Source organism: Megalopta genalis, chromosome 1, assembly GCF_051020955.1.
Source record: "Megalopta genalis isolate 19385.01 chromosome 1, iyMegGena1_principal, whole genome shotgun sequence".
NCBI lineage: Eukaryota > Metazoa > Arthropoda > Insecta > Hymenoptera > Halictidae > Megalopta > Megalopta genalis.
The window spans coordinates 26,283,378-26,308,094 of NC_135013.1; the positions used below are offsets into that span (position 1 = coordinate 26,283,378).

Genomic DNA, 24,717 nt, shown 5'->3' on the forward strand with positions numbered 1-24,717 from the left:
TGATAGGCACATGACATTTTATTAGATAATCATGGGTACATATGAGTTCGGATCAATTATATGTGGTATAAGTGCATCAATAACTGATTATTGCATCTCTCATTGAAAATATATAAGTTCTATATCATTCTTCTCATCTTCGCGACTGAACATTTCACAGGCACTTTGTCTCTAAACAATGGCAAAATTTGTGATAAATGTGTTTATGTAAAATAAGCATACACATATACAATAATCATCACAGTTGAATCAAACTTTAATTAGTAAATAAAATTAAGTGTTCACTAATTTTCATTAAGTCAAAGATATTTTCTTTGTGGAACACTTCAAAATCAACAGTTAATATTGCTTGCACCAAAAAATTATTCCCATCGAATTGTTGTCTAAGATGAACTTAACGAATTCTTAATGGAAATATACCTGTTAAGTACTAGTACCTTTTACAATTACCTTGCCATGACTATAATACATACTTCTGACAATACTGCAGAACAGTACAATCGTTGAACCATACTTTTGTAAGTTACCTTGCCATGACGCGTCAAAAGAAAAAAAAGTAAAATACTAAATCGAGTTTGCGGCTTATGCTAAGACAGAATTTTCTTGAGAGAAATAGACAGTCCCCTTTCGCGGGAAGGAAAGTCTCTTCAATAGTCTAAGGTATAATTTACGAAAATGAACCGTCGAAGTACATTTACGTTAGTGCAATAACATTAAATTTTCTATCGAGACGTTAAACGTTTCTAAGGAAAAGTATACTTCACACTGATCGTATGTTCTCGGATACTTACATACCTCAAATACGTTGTTTGTATGCTACGTACTACGTGTATCTTGTATCACAATTATTTGTAAGTAAATTTCCTTAAATAGAAACCAAAATAATTAACAAAATACTATAGCTAGACGAAAATATCGGTTCCCGTCGCTAATAGTCCTAATCGAAACAAAAATACATACATAAGTAAAGAGATGGAGAGCGAAGTGAGGTGATTTAGATGTAAAAATACTTGGTATATTAATCGACATCGCTTTTTTCAAAACAGATTCGGTAAAAAATAGGCGTAAGTTACAATTGAAGTATATTAAGTACGTTTTTTTTTCCTCGTGTAATATAGTACTTGAATAGGAGACACCGCGTGGTCTCAAGTTAGAAAACAGGCGTGGTTTATGGTCAAGAGAAATGTGTCACTTTCGTATTGCACAGGAAATTTTGTCACTTGAAAAGTTAACTGTGTCAGTGCCAATAGAATACTTTTATTTATTTTCCTCGGAATTATTTCAATGAAATTCCCTCATCTCTCGTTGCTCTACTTTTACCATCATTTTTGTTTGTTCGCGTCTTATTCTCTGATCCATTCTCATCGATACTCTCTTTCTGCGTTTTCCTTACAAGCTATCTTTGCCTCTATTTACCAGTACTATTACGGCCAACACGTGTCTGATCTTCTTGACTATTGCTTAGTATGCTATTCCTTCGGACAAACTTCGCATTTCCGTTCGCAGTACCGTGGACACCATTTTGCACGCCATTAACAACTTTATCAATACCATGCACACCGACCTCTTCACCATTGACTCTAGTATCAAACCCGTTCACTCGTTGTTTAGCTGATGCGCTATCTTTCATTTCCGGCAAACTGAGATTTTTAAATTCCGTTGATCCAGATTCCGTCGAGCCTGCAAGAGCGTAATCTGTGCAATTTAAAAGACTGATCAAACGAAAGATCGCCTACGCTTAATAACACGATATACTGCTATACAAGCTGAGTTAGCTAACGCGACGATTTCAAATTACTTGCAACACAGACAATAATGTACAAGTAATTCCAAGTCTGCGCATTGGATGACTAACCTTGTATAATGGATAACGTATGTACACCACTATCATAGCTTGCTCTTCGAAAGAAGTTTATCTTTATCGATGTATCTATCAAGTTTCTTCTTTCAAAAAGCAAACCTAGAGCAATGGCAATAGCAAGAAACATGGGCGTGTACGTACTGTGTAAATTGTGGCAGTATTTATTGGTGCTGTTCCACTCTTCTCTGAGGCTGAGGTTGAACATACTATAATCCGAATTCCCAGTGACTTCTTTCTCAATGGTCAGGAACTGTGGTAAAATGTTTTTCAACTCGGTTCCCGATAGCGCAGTGTACGTTTCAAGCAACATTAAACCTCGACACCTGAAAGCCTTTGTTTCTGTACATCCTGCACCACCAGGGTCAAATGATATCAGTTTCATCCCTGACTCTTACCTTGGATGAGCTGGTTCTCTGTATATATCTAACTGGAAATACTGATTGTTTATTAGGAAGCAGCGGCGGCGTTTGAAGATTGTGAAATGCGAATCGTCGCGTTGGGCAAGCATGTTCAGATAGTCTCTGTGAGTCAACTGTGTCTTCACCTCGATTACTTGGCCGCACATCTTTGGACGCCTGATGGTGTGGATGTAGGACCAGTGACCTACGATAAGAAGACAACGATGAGGATCCCGTGGGCCACGCTGCTCTTCCGTCTGTTCTCCACAGACCTTTTTGGCCGCGCTTGCGGAGACGGGCTTGCATCTTCGGATTATTGCTTTGGAGGTAGTTGTGAACGACGTCGAAGTCCTGGAACGGCGGGAACTCTGTGTCCACCGGTAAAGGACCCGTGACGAGGAACTTGACCTTTCTACTGCTGGCGCGTAACCTGTCCCCGGTGTCGATGCCCAGCTTCTGGCAGACGCACTCGATCATCCTACAGATCTTCGACTCGAAGTCCTGCGAGTTGTCGATCACGTCGAAGTAAGGATGGCCTACCCAGGCCGCGGCTGCTTTGTAATCGAGCTCCCTGGCCACCTCGACGCCCTCCGACCTGCAGGCGTGATCCTCCGTCGAGTAAAAGTCTTCGGCGCCGTTCGCCGCCGAGACCATGTGGATGATCTGATTGTACCGGTTGTCCCGTAGCTCGACGTTGTTCCAGCCGTTCGAGGCCATCATCAGCTCCCACTTGTCCTTCGATATAACTGAAAATAGAGCAGAGTAGAGAATACCGGCAAGGAGACGAACGCTTCCTGCATATTATCAACCGATAATCCGCTTACATGCCGAGGCGTCCATGGCACCGCGATCGCAGATGATAAGGCAATTTCGGGAACAGCTCTCGCCCAGCTGGAAGAACGTGTTCTCAATCTGGATCATCGTCCGCAGCAGATTCTCTTGGAACTTGAATGCTGAAGCAGAACAAACGGTAGGTGTCGCAGCGTCTTGTAGACCGCAGGCCAATTCTACGTTCGAACTACTACGCTCTCTACGCTATTTTACGCGTTCCTTAACATTACACGTTCGATCTACGTCATTTTCGAGTGACTTAATTAGGCTCGTTAGCATACGCTACGCGTCTCACTAACAAAGCATACCGTCATCAACGTAATAAACTTGGAGGCTGAACAACGTCTACTTTCCTTATCGTTGTTTTCGTGTATCAACGATCGTCGCGCGTCCGAAACGAAATTGCCGGATCAACGATCGTAGATCGAAAACGAGTCAATGAGTCACGTTTTATCCTTCTGCTTCGGGTCGCCCGAGTTACGATCTCGGATCGTTATCGCGAGTCCAGACGCAGCCAGTGCAACCACCGTGCAATTTCCATGGGCGTACCGTTATGGGAATTACGATCCCGCCGAATCATGTTCTAATCGGATTCTACACCGAACCGATCGTCGAAGAATCATCGAATCATGGTTGCGATACAACGGCAAACGAAACGATGAAACTTCATCGACGAATATTTCGCAAAACGACTTTGAAGAATCCTCCGGAGAGATCCGGATCGTTCGACTCTGATCCTGATTGCGTTACATTGCGGTCTACGCGAATTGCCACGCGAAATAGCATCGGTTACAGGTGTTTACAGAACAATCACGAGGCTCTCGAACACGAGCAGGATGATGCTATCGAGAGTCTGTCTCGTTGCGATCCCGGTATCATTCGGCGTTATCCGTCCGCGCGGGAGATACGCACGATGCAACGGGAACACCAACGAAACCGCGCTACGCCACTGTTGTTGCAGTACCATTCTCGCTTTATCGAATCAAGGAAAAAATCCAATTAATGGCGGCGGTCAGCGAAGTCCAATAATCGTCCGCACGACCTGTCGTCCCGCCTCTGCACCCCCGGATATTTCCCTGTCGCGATCCTCCCGCTCGTTCGCCGGATCGATCATTTCCACGTCGTCTTGCCACGGATTTCACGGATCAACGAGACCGCCGACCGATCCAAATACTACGTGCTCGATGAGCACGTCTAGCCGGGCAATTTCCCTTTATGCCTGCGCTCACACTCGACGATTTCGAATCGACCGTCGGATCGGAAGTGGCGGCCGATCTTTCTGTTGTAAGGGCGCGAGAAATCGAGCATTGCATAGCGAAGTCATCTAAGTCGGGACGCTATAGTTCCGGTTCCTCTGTTAATTAGCTCACGGACGAATTTGTTAGCATCTCTAGAATTTGTAGCATCTGGCTAGCTTCGCACACAGTGTACCACGATTTACTAGTTACTGCTAAAAGACTGATACAGTAATGTCTCCCTAACTGACGCTCGGATTCTACACAAAAATAGACAATTTGGGAAGAGGAGATACGATTATTCGAGCCCTGCAGCTCGTTTTAATAGTTGTTGACAATTCGTGACTATAAAAGTGAACCGCAGTGATCGAACAATCGTATCTCCTCTTCCTAAATTGTCCATTTTTGTGGACAATCTGAGTGTCAATTAGAGAGACATTACTGTATAGCTGAATCGAGGGAAATCAAGGAGGCGAGCTTTAACCTTTTAGGTACGGCTACATTCTGCGCGAGGCTATTTCTCTGGACGGCAGAGTCTGATGTGTACTGTACAGAGTCTGATACTGTATATTCTGTCTGTATATACAGGGTGTCCCAAAAATGTCTCGCAATCCAAAAGTGGCGGGTTCCTCAGGCCATTTGAAGCAACTTTTTCCTTTACAAAAATTTTCTCCGAGGCACCGTTAACGAGTTATTAACGAAAAACAGTGACCAATGAAAGGCGAGCTTAGCTGGCGCGAGGCGATCGAGCCAATGAGCGGAACTGGGCTTCGTGCGCTGGTTGGCTGGGCCGCCTCGCGTCAGCCGTACTCGATTCTTATTGGTCACTGTTTTTCGTTAATAACTCGTTAACGGTGGCTCGGAGAAAATTTTTGTAAAGGAAGAAGTTGCTTCAAATGATCCGAGGAACCCGCCATTTCCGGATTGCGAGACATTTTTGGGTCACCCTGTAGACTGTTGTAAATCGATGCGAAGACAAAAGAAGTGTGAAACAATGCATATGAAGACGATTATTTGATTCAAACGATGAGCGAGTGAGCTACTAGAGCAAGCCACTATAGTGGCGCGTCGTCCAGAGATGACATCCGCGAAAGCCACTATAGTGGCGCGTCGTGCCTAAAAGGTTAAAATATATCGATGGTTCTTTAGGATCTCAATTTGATCGGAGGGGCACGCGCGCAAACCGGGAGCAAACAGTAGTACGAGCGAACATTCGGGCGGATTGAATGCTCGATCCTCCAGAAGTTCATCAAACGCTTGGCCGTTGCTTAAGCTGCGGTCCGCAGTGACAATTCTCTGGTGAAAAGCGTTCCGTTGGCAGCACGCCAGCGCTCCGCCGAGTTACGATTCTATCTAAAATGGCTATTAAGTCTCGAGCTTGTATACTGACGGATCTGCCATCGATGCAAGGGTGTTTCTATACAGAGGATAGCCGAGAGATCAAGACTCGGGTGGGAGAGGAGGAAGCGAGGCGGCGGAGAGAGGCGGACTGCGGCGCAAGAATGCTGATATCAAATTTACCAAGTGCAGCGAGATGACACGCCTCGATATCGGGACACGACTGGCGGGTGTCTAGCAGGGACCGAGCCGGGTCAGGTCGGGTCAGATCTCGGGTCGCTCAAGCAAGCCAACAGGCCGTTGGCCCCCTTTTCATTTTCGACAACGTTCGGCCACGGAAACTGCGGCTTCGGGGCGGGACGCGGGACTCGGAACCGAAGGCTCGAGAAAATAAGTCGAGTCCAGGGTGTTCCAATGTTTCCGGCACGATCCGGTGATAATCAGTTTCTGCGATCGGTTTCTAATCGGTTTGTATCCCTCGTTCACGAGAGATACGAGTTTAGCCCTTTGCGGTCGAATTTTGTAAAGTACTAATATTTTCGACAGGGATTGTGTATTAAAGATTTAAATAATGAAGAACATGTGTAGACACCCTGATGTCTCGTTGCAGAGACTGTTTACAGTTTGATACGAAAACGACGTTATCGTCTTACTAACATTAACATTATGATATCAATTATATAATTTTATAGATACATTGATAGAAAAAAAAGAGAAGGCTTTATCTGTTATTTTGTGGTACAATCGCAATGATTTATTGTAAGCACAATTAGATTTTCTTATATATGACGCCGGCGTTGACGGGTTAATATTCGGACACTCTATCAAAGAGAATAATTGTTTTCCAAATTCTACCAAATGACTTGAATTATTTTTAGACGTTAGAACTAAGTTACTAGACTAACATCTAAAACAATATTTGTAAAACTGGTAATTGGATGAAATGAAAAAAAAAGTAAAAATAAAAAAACGCCACATTTTTCAAGTCTCGTCTGAGCTTACAAAAAAATAAAAGTTAACAGATCGCAAGAACCGCGTGCTTTCAGATAGCAACTAGTTGCAGCGTCCAATCACGGCCGTCTGTTCTACTTCGCGCGTACACCAACGCCCCTGGGCTTGAAGAAGAACAAATTTCATTTCGTTCCCGAATGAACCGCGAACGTCAAAGTCACCCTGTACAACGGTGCTGTGAGCAAACGAGGCAGAGGAAGCATCGCAAAACTTCAGAAAAGAAATGACTTTTGATTCGACATGGAATAATACAATGGAACACCCACTTCGAGGGAGTCTCGGAGTACAACGCAGGCGCGAAATGCGGGGGGAAATGGGGGGGATGAAAGAAGCACGAGATCCCCGCCGAAGGAAATCGTTTCGGGCTGTTTCGAAGCGCGCAATTTCCGCTCCCGGGGCCGTTGACGAAGATAAAACAGAGGTCGGGGGGAGCTTGTGGAGCCTTGTCGGGTTCGCTCTTAGCAGGCTAAGACTCACCCTCGCTGGAGTCAACCTCGAGGATCTCCGGCCACCTCGCCTCCTCTCTGTCGGATTCGTTCCTGTAACGTCGCCGCGAGAACCTCGTGATCGAAGGACACGGGCCGGATCCCTTTGCTAGAACCAACCGACCTTGAAGACGCATCCAGCACGATCGGCCGACCCCGGGGATCGCCCCTCCCACCGCCCCATGGGGGATTAAAGTTCGCGTGTGGTTTAATTGCATCGCATTTCGACGGGGACCCGTTACGGCGGGTACCGTTCCGTCGCGTCGGCGACGTCGCGACGCGTTCTGTCGTTCGTCATTCGAAATTGGTACTAGCGTTTCGTTATTTCGCCTCCCCCTTGATCCGCACGCGAGCCAGCAATCTCATCGCTGAAAACTGCATCGATTCCCCTCGCAATTACATTGCAATTATTTTTCCCATTCGAGCGAAACACGGTCGCCGGGCTCCGCGGTTTCCGAATTCCCTCTGTCCGCCAATTTCACTCGACGGATTTTTTACGGAACAGTGTTCCTCTCCTCGGGGCAACTCCGGGATCTCATTCCCGGCCGTGGAACGCAAAGTTTAACGAATCTTCCCGCGGCGCGACCATTGTTTGAGCCAGTCAATCTCCTTTCGCGCCCCCCAGATACGGTCCACTTAAATATTTGAACGTCCCAGTTCTCGCTGGGAGTTTCTCTGAACGCATGGAATTTGCTCAAACTTTAATAAAACCGGGGATCGCGGTTGATTCGCAGCTGCCGGCGAGCAACGACCATCATCCGGCCGGAGCATGTGGCGTCGGCAAAAACCTCGAAAAATGAGATGCCGCGGGGGCATAGCAGCCCACGTTCGGTTTCCCTTCCGACGACGACGACGACGACTGCTGCGAATCGTTTTTCGCTGAGGGAAGCAGGCGCCGCGCGCGAGTCTCGTCGCGACGACGAGCGTCTTCGGTTTTATAAATTCTCAGCGATCGAGCTCGGGCTCGGCGAATTGGCGGAACGCTCGCGTTTAAACGATCTCTCCCCGGGTGACGTTGGTTCGCAACCAGTTTCGCGCCGCTAACTAACCAAGCTTTTTACGTAATTCAACTACTTGCGCAGCGGAACGGAAATCTGCGTAATGGGATACGAACGCGTGCGACCGTCTCGCCGCGGCGTTTTCGTTGATCGCGCGAATTAATTCGACCTATCTCGCGTTCATTGAAACCCGGTGGCGTCTTGTTCTAGCCGGAAGACCGGTTAATTAGAACCGGTCTAGCGCGCCGGTTCGGTCCACGAATCGTCGGCGACGATCTCCGAGAAAACCAGCGCCGCCCTCCCTTCGTTCGTTCCACGGCCGTTTTCTGGGATCGGCCATCAATATTCATACCAGCGAATTAGTTTTTGTTATCGCATTTGCATGTCCGATCGCGTTTCACGTTTCTCGACGGCGACCGACGCCTTTCGAGGAGCGCCGTTTTCCGGCCAGCTGGCACTGCGCGGCGTTCAAGGCTGAAGGAACTAGATAAAAATCGATGGACGAACGTTCTCCATAGAACAAGACGCCTCTCTCATCCATGCTTCAACCTCGTTCCACCATCCGCCACCGTCCCTCCCCCCATGGATCGCAGGAGCAACCCACGAAGCAGGACTTTCAGGCGTAATTTCATTTCCGCGCCGGCTCTCGTCGCCGCGATCCGACGAGCTCTCCTTCCTCGAGGATCGACCCCGACCGGGAGAGGATCGTTTCATCCCGGCAGAGGTCACGCCCGATGACCTTCGTCGTCCTCGACCTCGAACCATCCGGGAACTAAACGGATCTCAATTTCTTTCGCGGCACGATGTTTTCCCCGTTTTCTGCTCGCCCGATCGATCGCGCCGTTTCGCGCTTCGACGTAACCGCGATTTGTTTACCCCGCGGTCCGACGGTTCGTAAATCATGGACCACGGCGGATTTAACGCGCTGCTCGTATTGCGTAACAATCGCGCGGGGGAAACAGATTTTTCTAAACGGTTTTTCCGCCAAGATTCACCGGAGAGTGAATGGAACGCGGCGACCGGTCGAGCGGGATTTCAGATTTCTTGTTTTCGAATCATTGAGACGGCAAAGGTTTCTTTGCGGTGACAGGCTCGACGAACATAATCGCTCGAGCGTCACGATAAAAATCTTTTCGATATAGAGTCTCCGGCGACAATACTTTATTTTGCAACGTCGCCGCGCTGCTTCGTCGCCGCTCGGCGACCGGTTCCCGTTCGAAAGAAAATGGGCTGGTTTTATCGGACGATTAACGGAACCGTCGTCGGAACCTTTGAATGGGACGCCCGCGATGTAACAGTATGCACACGCGACGATAAATCACTCGGAATCGCGGAATCCGAGGCAGATTTTCACGGCTACGAATGCCACAATAAAACTGGAGCGGAGCCAAAGCGCGGGGGGTCGCGCGTACACCGACGACGATAGAGCAACAATTAGGTGGATCGGCTTATTAATAACCGAATGCCCCGGTATAACGAACTTGTCGGGCCTGTGTACGTCGCTACGGACGACCTACATTAACAGATTAACGTCGCGGCACCGCGAACGACCGGTCAAAGATATTTCACGCACACGGTGGCCTGCAAATACGAATCGGCCAGCCATTTTTACAACCCCGAACAATGCAACTTCACGCCAGAAAACAATAGAGAAGTTAGGTATCGAGACTTTAGGATAGAGAACAAACTGTTTTACTCGCAGGATAGTGGAGCACAGGTCGCCGTTGGGTTTTTTTCCGGGCATAATTGATTACATATTTATCGAATAACGCATTTTATATTATTTCATTTCACATTGTTTGACGTTATTTTCATTTGATATTATTTCGTTTCACGTATTACATGTTTTCATCCCTTTATTCTGTTTATTTTTTAATTGAATAGTTTAACCCTTTGAGGGCGAATGTTGACAGATCGACGAATTTAATTATGTACGTAACAGAAGATCAGAAAATATTGTCTGTTTTCTCTCGTATCATTGAAATCTTTGATACATAATCTAGTTCTCTGAAGGAAATATTCTTAGTATTTTAAGTATGCTCGCAAAGGATTAATATGTTCGATTCTTACATATGATCGATGTTTAATCTTTTATTTTGTTATTTTAGAATACAAAAATTGAATATCTTACTTTTACATATGTCCGATTTTTATTCTTATATTTTGTATATTTTTGAATAAAAAGATTAAGTACGTTTTATTCGATAAACATGAAGTTAATTGTGCCCGTAAACGAAGCAAAGGCACAGTAACCGGCTCCACTACCCTGCAAGACTTCGTTTCCACGACAATTGTGCAAGTTGCTTCGATTCGAACGTGACTACACTTTAAAAGGCCAAGATACGGGGACGAAAAAATTGTTAGCGGAAGAAATTGTGTATCTTCGCGATCAATCCCACCCCGTGTAGATATTGACTTAGGGCGCAGGATTAGGCTAAGCCTGCCGTCTCGCGGTACGGGTGCGTTTGCTCGCGGTTGTCGTCCCGATAAAAGTGGATGTTCGACGACTCGCACCCTCGCGCCCACTTCGCGAAGCCAGAATGGGGATTCGGTGGCAGGAAGCCTGAACTGTATCAGCGTTTCAAGGCCGCGGATTAGAGCCGACCGATACCTTTACGTAAGCACAGCAACGTACCGGCAGCCGTGTTCGTTGCTGGTCGTGCCTGCGATAATCGCCGATAATGGCGACGGGAATTAAGAGGCAATAAAGATGCACGAGGGTGCTTAACGGCTCATGAAAATTTGTCGGTTCGCTGTAAAACGTCGCGAACGCGAACGCTCGTTTCCGACTACAATAGAATCGCTCTTCTTTCTTTAAGACCATACAAAGGCTATTTTCAGCTTCGGTTGCGTCACAACGCGTACCTGCACCGCGTCGTGTCCCCTTCGTTGTACATCATCATCCCCCTTTTTACCCCCTGCGTGGGCAGCCATCCGTCGCGTTTCTTTTAATAATTTTCCAGATTTTTCTAAATACGTCGCGAAGCGTAGTCCGAAATAAACATTTACGCAAAACTCCATACATACTACGCTTCGCTCCCACGGTTTTGCTTGCCAACAAAGAGCCAGGCGAAGCCGTTGTTGCACCTCCCAGCTCGCAAAATCATCATCGCCTCGCGTTTACGTTATCGCGTAACTTTCGGCGTTCGCGCTCTAGTAGTATTTTACGCGTTCTCGCCTAGTTTATTTTCGTGTTGCTCTTCTCGCGCTGCTAGAGACATTGCGGTCCTGTAATTTCGAAACGAGCAACCGAGATTCAGGTTCGCGTTTATTCGCGGACCGTTCGCAACCGGCGCGCGGCGATCGGCCGAATTCCTCCCGCGAGCGAACGATTTGCGGCGGAATCGTTCGAGATTTCGACGACCGACGAAACTTAGGGGAAACCGTTTGGCAGGAGGCGCGTAGTCGCGAACGTTCTCGAACGGAGAGTGAGAGGACGACGTCGAAAAGCGACGGCGCGTCTTTTTAACGGAGAGGAAGACCACCGGCTGCCGAGCGGACGCGGCTCCCCGAAACGCGACTCTGATCCCAATTTCGCGTTACATAATCCCCGGTGCCGTGTATTATTATCCATGGTTTGATGCCGAGGGTTGCGAACGCGGGCCGGCAGAAAATTTCCGCGGACCTGATACTCGGCGGCGAGCATCGCGAAATATACTTCGTCGCGGTCCCGCGCAGATAAATAGACATCGCGAAGTAATTATAGAGCTTATCCGAAGGAGGCCGAACGTAACCGCGAATAGTGTTACACGGTCGACGTAGCATTGCCGAACGAACAATGTCTTATCCGGCCGGCTCGTATGGACTTCGGCTTCCATACGTCGGAGCTCGAAACGGCTCGCGATTTTAAATTTCGGCTTATCGGACGATACGCTAACTTCTTCGGCGGCTTCGTCGCGAACGCTATCACATAATACGTTACGTGACGTACTACCTCGTTCGCTCGAAATTGGAAGCATCACCGTCGCGGTACAATAAGCTTCGTCGCGAAGGATTCTTGCTTCGATCGCAATTTCGCGAGCGTACAGGTGCCGCGTTTACGAGACAAAGAATTCCTTTATATCGATAATAATAGACGGGACTATTTATACGTGAGAAAAGAATCTGTCGGAGTCGTCACGGATCCGAGGAACAGACAATAAAAGTCCTCGACGGTTCGATAAATCAAGATACGGTTGCACGTAAAAATATCTTGAATGAACTTTTTTCTCTCAGAAAAACAGTAGCGATAACGTAATCGCGAGTACATATTGCGTAACGGCGGACAATCGAGCAGCCTTGATCTTGGATCTAGTCGCAGAAGCGTGTCCCGGAAGAGAGCGTGACTCGATCGGGAAAAAAGTAAGGAGCTGGACCGGTGACCTATTGAAAAGCGAAAGGTGCGCGCGCGAGATCGATTATAGACGAGCGTTTTGAGAAAGTCTGCCGATAAAAAAAGTGCTTGGAATGCGGACAATCGTAACCAATCGACGATACGGCACGGTGATACAATATCAAATTCTCGGGATTCAATGAGCTAATCGTTTTCATTGTTCGCGCAACGCGAGAACAGAGATTGAAATCCGCGGATCATGTTGACACGAATCCAGCACGGGAGTCAAGTATTCTATTTCGGTTTCTTGCTGTAGTTTTTACCGTCGTATACCCAAGAAAACTTAGAAAAGATCTATTTTTTGGTTCGTCCCGGCTTGAAGTGTCGAACCGGCGATCTCGTGTTGCTCGAAAGACCGTGGGTCTCGTGACACACACGATCGCGGTCCAAGAATCTTGGCAGCCGCAGCCGGTTACGATTTTACGCAATCGACGGTCGATAGTTATACGTTTAGGCTATTATTCTGGCCCGGTCCACCCGCGACAGGCCGCCGATAATATTCGCACACGTACACGTTTTTCTTTCTGCGTCTCTTTCACCGGCTATAATTAGCCCGCGTCTCGTCCTTTCCGCGTTCCGCGCAACCCGACCGGAAACCTCTCCTCGTCCTCGAGAGCCTGTTTTTCCCCGGTTTTCCACCGTTCACCGAGAAAATTCGCTGGCACAACGTAACGCAACGTTGCGTCATTTGCCTGCAACCCCTTGTTACAATCCACTTTACTATTGGATTTCAAGCGAAACTGCGATCGACGATCGTGCGCGGACGACTATCCCCCGCGCTCGCGTCCTCGATCATTCTCGATGGCTGACCATCGATCCAAGACTCGAAGCTCTCCGGTTTAAATAGGTTAGTGGAGTCGGTTACTGACAGCTGACCAAGCTCTGTGCTTTCGATTTGTTTTCGCGTATAATTAACCTTATATTTATCGAACGAGACACATTGAATTTCTTCATTCGAAAATAAAAGAATAATACGATCGAATGCGTTCGAAAATGCTTGTATTAAAAAGTAAACGACATGAAAGGATAAAAAGATGTAATGCGTTTAGAAATGAGCCGTTTATTTTGAAAGTGGCATAAGTCACTTTTCTTTTTTTTAAATGAGAAGATACCGTTCAATTGTAATTAGTGTTACCATTAACTCGATTTTTTTGAAAAAGTGACTTATGCCACTTTCAAAATAAACGGCTCAAATGTTTGTGTTAAAAGATCAACGAGATGAAAGGATAAAAAAGATGTAACACGTTCAAAAATGTTTGTATAAAAAGATAAACGAAATCAAAGGATAAAAAAGATGTAATACGTTCTAAAATGTTTGTATTAAAAAACAAACGAAATCAAAGGATAAAAAATGTAGCGCGTTAAAAAATGTTTGTACTAAAAGACAAACGAAATGAAAGGATAAAAAAATGTAACGCGTTCAAAAATATTTGCATTGAAAAAATAAACGAAATCAAAGGATGAAAAAGATGTAATGCGTTCAAAAATGTTTGTATTGAAAAATGAACGAAAGGATAAAAAAAAGTAACGCGTTCAAAAATATTTGCATTGAAAAATAAACGAAATCAAAGGATGAAAAAGATGTAACGCGTTCAAAAATGTTTGTATTGAAAAATGAACGAAAGAATAAAAAAAAGTAACGCGTTCAAAAATATTTGCATTGAAAAATAAACGAAATCAAAGGATGAAAAAGATGTAACGCGTTCAAAAATGTTTGTATTGAAAAATGAACGAAAGAATAAAAAAAAGTAACGCGTTCAAAAATATTTGTATCAAAAAGCAAACGAAACGAAAGGATAAAAAGGATGTAACGCGTTCAAAAATGTTCGCATTAAAAAATAAACGAAATAAAAGAATAACAAAATCTAATATCTCACTCGATAGATACGATGTTAATTATACCCGGAAACGAAGCAAATGCACAACGACACGGTATCTTCTAAAAAAGCGGTATAGTCACGATTCTTGCACCTTTTATGACCGAAGACTCGTGCACCGACAACGATAAGGCTTTGCAGCGCGCGCGCGAAGTTTACGACGAACGCAAGCGACGAGAAAAGAAACATTCTTATGAAATGCGAGACGAAATATAGCAGATTCCGTTTATTTTCGACTCGCCAAGTCTTGTGTTCTGCAAGGAGCGGCCCCAATTAAGCGAAGAGGGCCGGAACTGCTCGATTAGAATCTGTTCCCTCGTTCTCGCCACGAAACTACAGATATTCTTCGATTGTTGAGCAACGAGGGAGACAAGGTATGAAAATTATAAATTTGTTCTTTAACCCTCGCAGTACCGGCGGTTCGCGCGAGGCCCCATTATTGGGTCCAAACGGACCCATGACCTTTCGTACACGCAGACAAACATTTCGAACTAAAATTTTGTTACTATTATCATCATTATTGTTATTATTATTATTATTACTACTATTATCTTGCCGTACATTTTTTTCAGGCAAACTTCAGATGACATCGAGTGTCACGGCGAGGGTTAAAAAGACGCTGCGCAGAAACCCGTCGTCTTTCGCGTGGCAATGAAAAAAAAAAGGCGTGAGATCGCGCGAAGGGGCTAATTTCTCGAAATGCGGGCGTCTCGCGGGCTGAAAGCCGAGGCAAGTAAAGGCGTCCCGCGGTCGCGGCGAACAGAGAATTTCTATTCTGAAGGACAAGCCCTCGGGTTTCCCGCGGACTAATGGAAAGTTTCGCCGATATTACCGCGACGGTCGACGCATACGCAACGATATCCACTATACTTGAGCGGCCAAGGGATGAAACGGGAGGGCTCGAGAGGCGTACGGCGTGTAGGCCGTCGATCGATACCGTCGTGACATTGTCGTGTCCCTCCGAAAACCCCTGAATCCGGCGACGTAATCGCGCGATAACGCGCGCGGGTCGTGTCCCGGAGTTGCGTGGCGCGTCGATTCTTTGGAAGTCGCGGGCAGGAGAACTCGCAGCGAAAGAACCAGTGTCTATACGAAGCGCTGGTACGATGCTGCCTGTTGCTATCGCGCCGAGCACCCCGAGCTATTTTCACTCGAGTGGGAATTCTCGCCGGCGATCGGGACCCAAAATTTTTAGTGGACGAAGTGATCGCGGTTTTATCGGGTTATCTGACGCAGTCGTGTACGGTAATTTATCTCGCATCGTCCCTCGGTTTGTAAACAAAAATGGGCGACCTGAGAAGAGGAGAGACACGATTATTCGAGCCTCGCGTTCGAGTTGTTGATAATCGGCGATTATAAAAACGAGCCGCGAGGCTCGAATGATCGTACCATCTCCTTCGACATTGTCTATTTTTCTTTAGAAGCCGAGCGATAAGGTGAGACAAATTATAAACTAGTATTTCGAGCACGGTTTACTTCGGACGGCTCCGCGAACCCTGATCTTCGCCGGCGATTGCAGCTGTCTTCGATCCGCGAAGTGCGACGCGCAGATAATCGATCGCAGGGTTTGCATAACAGGCAAGAAAAAAAGGCATGAAACCTCGACGGGCGTGTCTCAATAACCAGTCGATAACCAGTTTAGGCCGATTCACGGGCGTGGGAATCGTACAGAAATTTTGCGTCGCGATAGATTCGCTCTGTGTCGTAGACTCGGAAACGATCAACGAAGGACCGAACACCGGGGGTAGATCGGCGGAACGAAAGCCCGGGAACAGATAAAACGTGAACAGTTTTTTTTTGCTTTTTTTTCTTTTTCAACGGGACGCGGAATCGAGCGGCGTCCACGCTGGCCCGCGACTTCTGCCGACCGGTCTCTCTTTCTCTCTCCGTTTCGGCGGGGTCAGCGGATTTCAGGAGCACGTTTCCTCCCCCGGTCCGCAAGGTCGAGCCAGCGAGGACGCGAATCCGAGACGAAAACAGGCCGCCCACGCGTCGTTCCGCGAAACGACCGCGGCGAAGCTAAGAAACGGTAAGCTAGGATACGGTGTAACGGAATGATAAGTTGAAAGTGGACTTACCCTCTTCAGCGTTCAGGTCTGAAAACTTTATGCCGCCGCTGAAATGGAAAAGCAGACGTGGGATGAAACACTTGGTAAAAATAAAGTTGTGGGAGGATCAAATATTCGGAGCCAGCGAACGTTCTCTTTTTTTCTCTCTCTCTCGCGAGCTACGAAACTAAAAGAGAAGTTATCGTGTGCATGTTGTCCTCGGCGCCGCGTTTCTATAGTCCCGTCGGACAACAATGTGCCCGGCAATGTTTCGAGCAACTTTATATCGGGGAAGAAGATCCGACATGCCGGGCGCCCCGTTTATTTTTTTCGAGGAAGAATCGCGGTGTCCGCGAGTGCGTGCAGCAGAACGCGTTCGCCTAACGAACGTTCCCGGTGTTAACACCGCACCGCGTTCAAAATGCTCTTTCGATTCCATTGATTCGACCGTCGGGGAAGGTTTCCGTCGTTCGTCGCAGCCGTCGGCCGCGTCGAATATGCGCGAAGACGACCAACCTTTCGATAATCAATTCCTCGATAGAAACAACGATCTCCTCGACCTTGTTCGTCGGCCTCCGAAACGTTAGAGCAAGCTTTACGTTATAGTTTAGTACACGAACGAACGTCGTTCTCCCTCGTTTTGTCATTTGAAAAAAAAAAACAAAAAAAGACGAAAGAAACGGAAAAGAACGTTCCTCGAAGCGTGTGTCTCTGACGAAAATATCGATGAAACATCTTTTCGAGCGGATGCTTGAATCACGAATAATCTCGAGAGCGACCCTTGATATTCTACTCGTTACGGCTGAAAATAAAGTCGGTTTTCTACCGTGGTATCCTAAACCGTAGTAAATCGAGCCGAAAATTCATGATTTCGAACTGACTGATCCTTAGTTCCAGGAGAATTTGTCGAAGCCTGGTTACACACGTGTGTGCTCACAGTCGGATCGTTATTTTATGTACATTTTGGAACGGTATCTATTAGTACGGACTCGTTGTGTCTCTCGATCAATGAATTTTGTGGTGACTCGACACTGGGAGAGGCGGCGGAACAAGATCCCGGCGAAAGCTCGAACGGTACCGTCGGTGGAACAACAAATTTTTGCCTGTCGCGAGACACCGAGTCTGTTTAGAGCAACCGAGGGCTCGGTATTCGACTCGGAGAGCCAGCCTCGGTCGATCTTTTCAGACCCGAGTCGCCGGTCTCGGTTTACATTTGGTCACGGTCGTAGAACGTCGCTCGATCTGTTGCACCGACAATGGGCGAACGAACGCGAAGCAATCCCCCGCGGGAACGAAAACCATCGTGTTTCCATCAATTTCTACGGCCGATCCTCGGACTCGGATTATCCGCGAGATCGTGGAAAGCGTCGGTTTTCCGAGCCGCGCGCGATAGATCCGCGAACGATCCGCGATCGCGCCTTCGTCTAGGCCTCGCCTAAAGCCTCTCCCTGTGTCCCGGTCGCGTTAAATTTGTTATCGTGTGATTGCATACCTGAGCAGCACGGTCGCTGTCTCGGGAACACGGAACACCTGAAAAAGAAGACAACCAGCGCTCTATCGAATTCACAACGAAGGGTGATAAAACCCCCAAAATCAGTTCCAATTTTCTTTTGCTCCCTCTCTCTCTCTTTTTTTCTTTCTCTCTTTTCTCTCTCTCTCTCTCTCTTTCTCTCCGTCTCGAATAGATCTCGTTAATTGATCGCGGCCAACACGGTTTCATTTGGCACAGCGCAACAAAGAAAACGTGCGCGTGCACGTGGAAATTCGCCAATAACGCGGTCATTGCTAGATGATCGCGGGAGAGATATCTCTGGTAAATTCGGGACGATTGTGTGGCGAGGCAACAGATTTTATGCGGCGATATAATCAGTCGAAATCAAAGGGCACTCGAGCGAGCCTCGAGCTTTGAACTGTTTGGGGTGCGTTTTCGAGTCGAGTCGTGAACATGAGATACTCGCGGGGACAAGTTTCTTGTCCCGTGTATATCGCTCTTTCTTTCTTTCTTTCCTTCTTTCCTTCTTCGTTTTGTTTCGCACGAATGCAAAGTAAAAGGAACGAGGAGCGTGCCTACCTTCCATCCCATGTTCTCGAAGAACGTGCACAGCCGCATCTGTCCGGTCGTTTTGCCGCCGCAAGGTCCTGCAACAGAAAAATACGTGTCGCGTTAGTCACCGCCGCTGTCTATCGCCTCGCTGCCGCCGGTCGATTTCTTTTTAGGAAACGTTCCCATTCTGTCGGTAACCTCGGAAATAGCCGTGTAAAAGATGCCAGGCCGATGCTTCGGCCCGTTTTCGCTTTCTTAACGGCGAACTTACCGGACAATCAAAATAACCAACGTGTAATACTTGGCAAGAAAAATAATACCGAGTTGATTTAAACTTTCCGCCGTTTTTATTATAATTAATACGCTCGGCTCGCGATATTCGTTCGATTATATTCTACGAAAAAGTCTCTATAATACCAACAAATAAAAATCGTGAAACCGGTCATTTTCATCGCCACGGTAGATTTCGGAAATCTAGATGAATTTTCATCGCGGGCTAAACGAGTCTGTCTCTCGATTAACTCCGCGAGACTGAGAGTAATGTGGCGTTAATTGCTCCGCGCTGGAAGATCGTGGAGTCGAGGCGGACGGGACCGCGTCTAGATCGACGGGGAAGGTAGTCCGCGTTATTCTTGCTGAAACGAAAGCGAGACGGGAAGGTCACGATGTCGCTAACCTTGACTTCCGCGATACCCACGCGGCCGTTGAACTCGGCCAGCGCAAATAGAAATAACTGAATCGCGGGATGCGATCGGCTGCAACCCAGTTTGCTACCTCGACCCGCTTGTGAATGGAAGACATATTCTGTTAGCGAAATCCGTTTGAACGGCTGGTATTTCTTTCACGCGATTCTCCGCTCTTCTTCCATTCGGTTCTTACGAGCCCGCGGCGAAAAGCAGGGGTTCACAGATTGGAAGAGGGGAAAGTTATTTTGCATTTCGCGATGCTGTTAAATGCAGGACCTGCGCGCTTCGACCGAAACGGGTCGCCGTTGATGCTAGAGATTTGCGGGAAGCAAATCGCATTTTCGAAAACAGCTTCGAAAACATCGGGAACACCCGGCGGGACCCTGGTAAAAACCCGTCCAGTTTCAACGAGCGTGATAGGAGACGGCGAAAAGGTGCACCGCCGACTGCGAGCTTATGGCATAATGTACCGTGCGCGTCTCATCGACGTGATCTCGTTCGAACCAGGGAGAAACAATTCAAACCAGTTACGAGTCAATAACGAGCCCGCTCTCTCTATGTCCGACCAGCTGCGCACAAAGTTGCAGCTCGAATGCGTGCACCCGGGCCACCCGTTTATTTCGCATGGACGGCCATTGTTCGTCCGGAGAACCGCATCCGAGCTTGACTTGCGAAAAAAAGAAATAAAGAAGAGGACGGCTCGGTCGTCCGCCGACGGCATCTGCCTTTTGGCGGCGCCTAAGCTGTCGGCCGCCGATGTACGCAAATAACTCCGAAACGAGGAATCTAATTAGGCTATTTTGTCGGAAATGCGATCGGAAGCCTTCGCCGACGCGGCGACGAAACCGAACGGGCCCCCCGGCAGAGTCTCAAAGCACTTTAATGTGATTTCATCTGCAACGCCGGATAATTACATGGCTTCGCGAAATGTGTAACGATGTAACGCGTCTGCTGTTCATCCAAGGTGCCTCGAAGTGGAACGGACTTCGGAGTTCAGCACGCGGCGGAACGGCGCAGTTAATTCGACCAATTAATTAAAGACGAACGACGGGACTTTTTATGATGCGCCGCGCGCGCTTCTGGAACCATCGGGCGTACGATTCGCGACCTTCACCTTCCGCTAACAATCTTATACAATTAGAGATGCGTAATTGGAGCTACCGTTCGAATCGATAATCTGCAACCGTTCGTTCGCCGCTATTTCGTCTGATATACGAATCGAATGGATGGAACGTCGCGAATTTAGTTTCCAGATTGCTGTGAAGGCATCGCAGAAAATTGCCGGCCCGATCGGAGTACACGAAATCGCGATTGTTTCTCGCTATATAAGAGTCCGAGATACATAATGTATTTTGTATATATAAACAATCGACGAAAATAGAATGTCGACGCGAAACCGGACGTCGACGAAAGCGGAAGGTCAGTGAAAATGTAAACAGACGTCATTGAAATTAAAACGTCAACGAGAACATTGCCGCCGAGGAAGTAATTATTCGTCAAATGGTAGATGCAACTGCGAGAGCTCGTGACATGACTATTTGTATAGAAAACTGTCGGGTGAACGTGGTGTTCTGTTCGGTGCGAAACCAATTTCGAGCAGCGATAATAATGGACCGGTGCGATTTCCGTCGCAAATATTGACGATCGCCGATCGATCCAGATTCCTTGGCAGCTGAACGCGAAAAGTAAATCGACGCCGCCGCCGCCGCAGATACATTTTTAGGGGTTGTTTATCACGGCACGAATAAAACGTTCGCCTGAGCGATAAGTAACGCGTTGGAAATCGGTCGAACGTCCGCGGTGCGAGCAGCGTTTTGGGATCAATTGGAAAGGTTAATTCACGGTTTGTACGACACGCTTCGAGGCGGTTCGATCCGAGACGATCCGAAACGATCGAGTTGCGTGCCGGGGGTATACCGGTCGTTATCTTTTTATTTGCAGCACGGGCGGCAAAAATGTCGGCGGACAATTATGACAGCAATTCGAGCCCGTTTAATCGAACGATATTTTAAAACGGAGTCGCGCGATGGGATATTTTAGCAATTTTCGCACGGCAATATCGACGTAAACGGTACCAGCTAAACTGGCCGCATTAGCGGGTAAATAAACGGTAATCGTCTGGAGAGAGCACCTCGGGCGCAGTTTTCGTTGCGTAACCGATGACCCGTTATTACGTGTTCGCTTTAAAAAATGCGGAATTTTCGTATCTCGCTCGAACGTTTAACGCGCCGCGAGCATGCGGCCAGTAAATCAATTTTCTTTTTTGCCTGGCAAATGCACTGTCAAGATGCCATGTAAACGTGTCGGGACATACGTTTTCGCCCGATTTAAATTTAGACGCGTTCAACTGTCAATGTTTTCAAGCCGGTTGCGTCCCGTTCGAAACAATGTATTTCGAATCGCTTTCGCGGCGATTTTATTGCCCGGCGCATCGTGCTTGTTGCACCTTCCGATTCAGCTGTGTGTGCGCGCATTCGATTTTTACTTTTTTACTTTATTTGTACTCGAATATATCTGTTTTTTTGTTCATTTAAACCTTGCGTTGACTTAGTTTCCCACGCAGAGATTCACCGCATTAATATACTTTAGTCGATTTATTAACCCCTTGCCGTACTTTGACGCGAGTCCGACTCGTCATGAAAATTTCTATTATTAACTCATCGAGCATAGATGTTACTTTGTCCTTTAAAATTGCAATAAAATTCTATTCTTTTGTCGTCAATATTTAAGCATTCGAGTAAATTTAGGTGCACAATAAGCATTAATTTCTTTTTCTTTCTAAGAAATTATTAGAATCGAACAATTTCTAATCGCAGTAAATGCGAAGAAAATGGTATGTCAACGGGTTAACAAGAATATGTCGCGCGCGACCGTTTTAACATAACACAACAGTTTATTCGTCAACGAAACTTAGTCTGCAAAAGAGGAGACGACCATCAACGCGAAATATCAACCATCATGCTCGCTATTTTATTTCCTTTTGCAGATCAACCCTTCCGATTCAGCTGTGCGCATTCGATTTTTACTTTTACTTCATTTGTAAACTCGATATTCTACGAATATTGCCGGAAGTACAAAGTGCAATTGTTTTACAAGAGAAAAGCAACAATTGGTCCTTGTGTAATTCTTGTACTGCGCCTGTTCGAACAAATTAGTTCTTCCAAAAATATCGATATATTCAATTTTTTTATGCAATGTTGCATCGATTTTATAACCGGAAAATGCAACATAATTTTGAATAGATTCTGATTGGTTACACAAGGTTCGACGCGTGACTACGGTTTTCGCTGGAACAATATTTACCATGACGTACATTGCCAGTCGACTCTTGTGTAATCTGTGGCATTCATCGGTTTCGACCGCAGAACCGATAAAGCAAGATTCGGGTGACCATAGTTTCTCGATTTTCCGTTCCACTCCGCACACGCTTGCGAGTTAACCTGTTAACCGGCTGACCTTTGGACCAAACGAATCGGCATCGGCGACAGTCGATACGTAAATATGCACAGCTGGAGTTCGTTAATTTAAAAATGTAATTTTCCTCGTGAAAGAGCCAACGAGAATGATCTGTTCTCTATCGGAATCGAAACGTAGAATGAAAATTTCTCAGCTGTGTCATTATCTTCGTTAAGGATCTCTTAATGAAACTGTCAACAGCAATGCCAATTGAGAGAAGAGTCACCGACGCGATGCAATATTTTCATGTCAGCTGTTACTTAAAGAGAGATTGTTGAACTCTTCGATGCAACGGAATCATCGACAAAAATCTTATCGATAGATTTCTACACCGAAAAATCGTTCGTGAAATATATTTGTTTGAAATGTGTAGCATTCCAGAAATTAATGTGGACAACAGCGTAGATTATTGCGGGCGATAAACTCGCGTGCGGCGTGTCAGGGTAACGAACGGATCTCGCGGAAAAATCGTGTTCCGTTTGAAGGAAAGCGTGACGAAACGGAGCGACGAAATGTACCGTGAAAAATGTCGTGCGAACACGTGGTTCGCTGGCGGACGCGTAACGTGTCGTCGACTCCGAATTCGAAACAAGACCCGCCGAGAACGGTTATCCGAATGGACAAGCATGGAAGCGTCCATTCGTTTTAACGGGCCGAAAGACACGCTCGAAGGTGAAGTTCACGATGCGAGACACGGGGCGCACATGACATTGAATCGTGTTCGGTGTCGCAAAAAGAAGAATAAAAAAGGTACTCGCTTACCTCCGGTGAGAACCACTTTGTAAAGGCGCTTCTGCTCCATGTTGAATGAACGGTGGTTCGAGCCCGTTTATTTTTCTTGTTTGGTCAAGCGAGTCCACGAGGTGTTCCGGGTCGATGTCGGAAGTCGATGTCGGGACGTCGATGGATGAAATAAGGTGTTGGTCGTCTGGCACGTGAACGGTGTCTACGGTCGCAGCGGATACTACATAAACACTTCACCGTACATTTCGGGATGTCGCGGGATCAGATGCATCGGAGACATGGGAGTGAGAGTGAAGCAGCGATGATATCTCGATGCCAGAAAGACAGCAACTCCGCAACTCGAGAGTGAGAGCAGTGAGAGTAGACGTCTGTCTCTCGGAACGTAGCGATCCGCGGGTTTGGTTAATCGAGTTAGGCGAGTTGCTCCCTCTATGGCGAAACGACCATGCGCAATACGAAAACGCGGCGCGCGTCACTCTTATGGGCGCCGCTTACGAAAGTGCTTCTCAACGGTTACACGAGGCTAGACTCGAAACTTTTCGATCGGTGCTTCGTCAAGCTTTCGTACATTTTTTCTCGTTCTTTTTTTTTTATCGACGGTAACAGGTTTTGTGCATAACAGTGACAAGCGTCGCTTGTCCCTAATAGAAAAGATACGTGGGCCATAGTAACTATCTTCTGAAGCCTACCCTAATTTCGTCGGCAAATAGACAGCTTCAATTCAGTGTGTAATAGCACAAAGTAATCAAGGTTTCCTTTTTTCTTTATAATTAGATATGATTAATAGCAGGCAAATAGGGCCTCGATGTAATTATATTATCGTGAATCTGCAGCGTTTGTGACTAACTTTTGATGAAAAGAATATGTGGCGCCATCGACGGCAAAAGGCTCAAACTGCTAGTTAATTAGTATAGTGCTTCTAGCCGGTGTTCCGTTAAATGGCGACGCGCTGAATATTTTGAACGACTTTAATGGAAAGTATAAATTAAGCACGTGTTTCCTTTGATTATGATTATTCGTTGACCTCTATTTTACCCCATGCCTTACGATTTAATGTCACGCGTCGCGACTTTTCCCGACTGTAACGGTCACGCGTAACCGGAACGACCCACCACGTCCTTCACAAGTGTTGTTTATCTTTGGTCCGATCGACGTACCAAGTCTCTCGCATAATATTGTGAGCTAAGTGGTTAAGAATTATTGTATTGTTTTGTAAACAGTATCGAAAATTCAACAAGTCGTTCTATAGAAAATTGTGCCGGTGTCATCTAGCGTTGAAAGTGTGGTACTAATTAGTGAAAATTGGTGCTGATTGGCGTCACGTGTCTTTAAT

At 46.7% G+C, this 24,717-nt stretch overlaps 1 protein-coding gene and 1 long non-coding RNA gene across 4 annotated transcripts; one reads left to right on the top strand and one right to left on the bottom strand.

Annotated features, from left to right (window-relative positions):
- On the bottom strand, positions 1 to 23,807 carry Ttd14 (TRPL translocation defect 14). 3 transcript variants are annotated; one of them, XM_033470214.2, is made up of 10 exons: positions 23,403 to 23,807; positions 18,526 to 18,593; positions 17,947 to 17,984; positions 16,485 to 16,522; positions 7,152 to 7,268; positions 3,084 to 3,212; positions 2,532 to 3,005; positions 2,257 to 2,464; positions 2,003 to 2,184; positions 1 to 1,680 (listed from the first exon to the last, which is right to left on the bottom strand). In XM_033470214.2, exons 1-10 carry the CDS (start codon positions 23,440 to 23,442, stop codon positions 1,409 to 1,411), a joined length of 1,566 nt encoding a protein of 521 aa, XP_033326105.1. In that variant the 5' UTR covers positions 23,443 to 23,807; the 3' UTR covers positions 1 to 1,408. The 3 variants fall into 3 exon arrangements, with proteins under 3 accessions (XP_033326105.1, XP_033326096.1, XP_033326112.1); XM_033470205.2 differs by having other exon boundaries at positions 1 to 1,695; positions 23,403 to 23,804; XM_033470221.2 differs by lacking the exon at positions 7,152 to 7,268 and having other exon boundaries at positions 1 to 1,695; positions 23,403 to 23,799.
- On the top strand, positions 14,538 to 16,594 carry LOC143260117 (uncharacterized). The gene is made up of 2 exons (XR_013034213.1): positions 14,538 to 14,780; positions 14,979 to 16,594. It is a non-coding gene; the product is annotated as an uncharacterized LOC143260117 (long non-coding RNA).
- Positions 23,808 to 24,717: the final 910 nt, after the last annotated feature.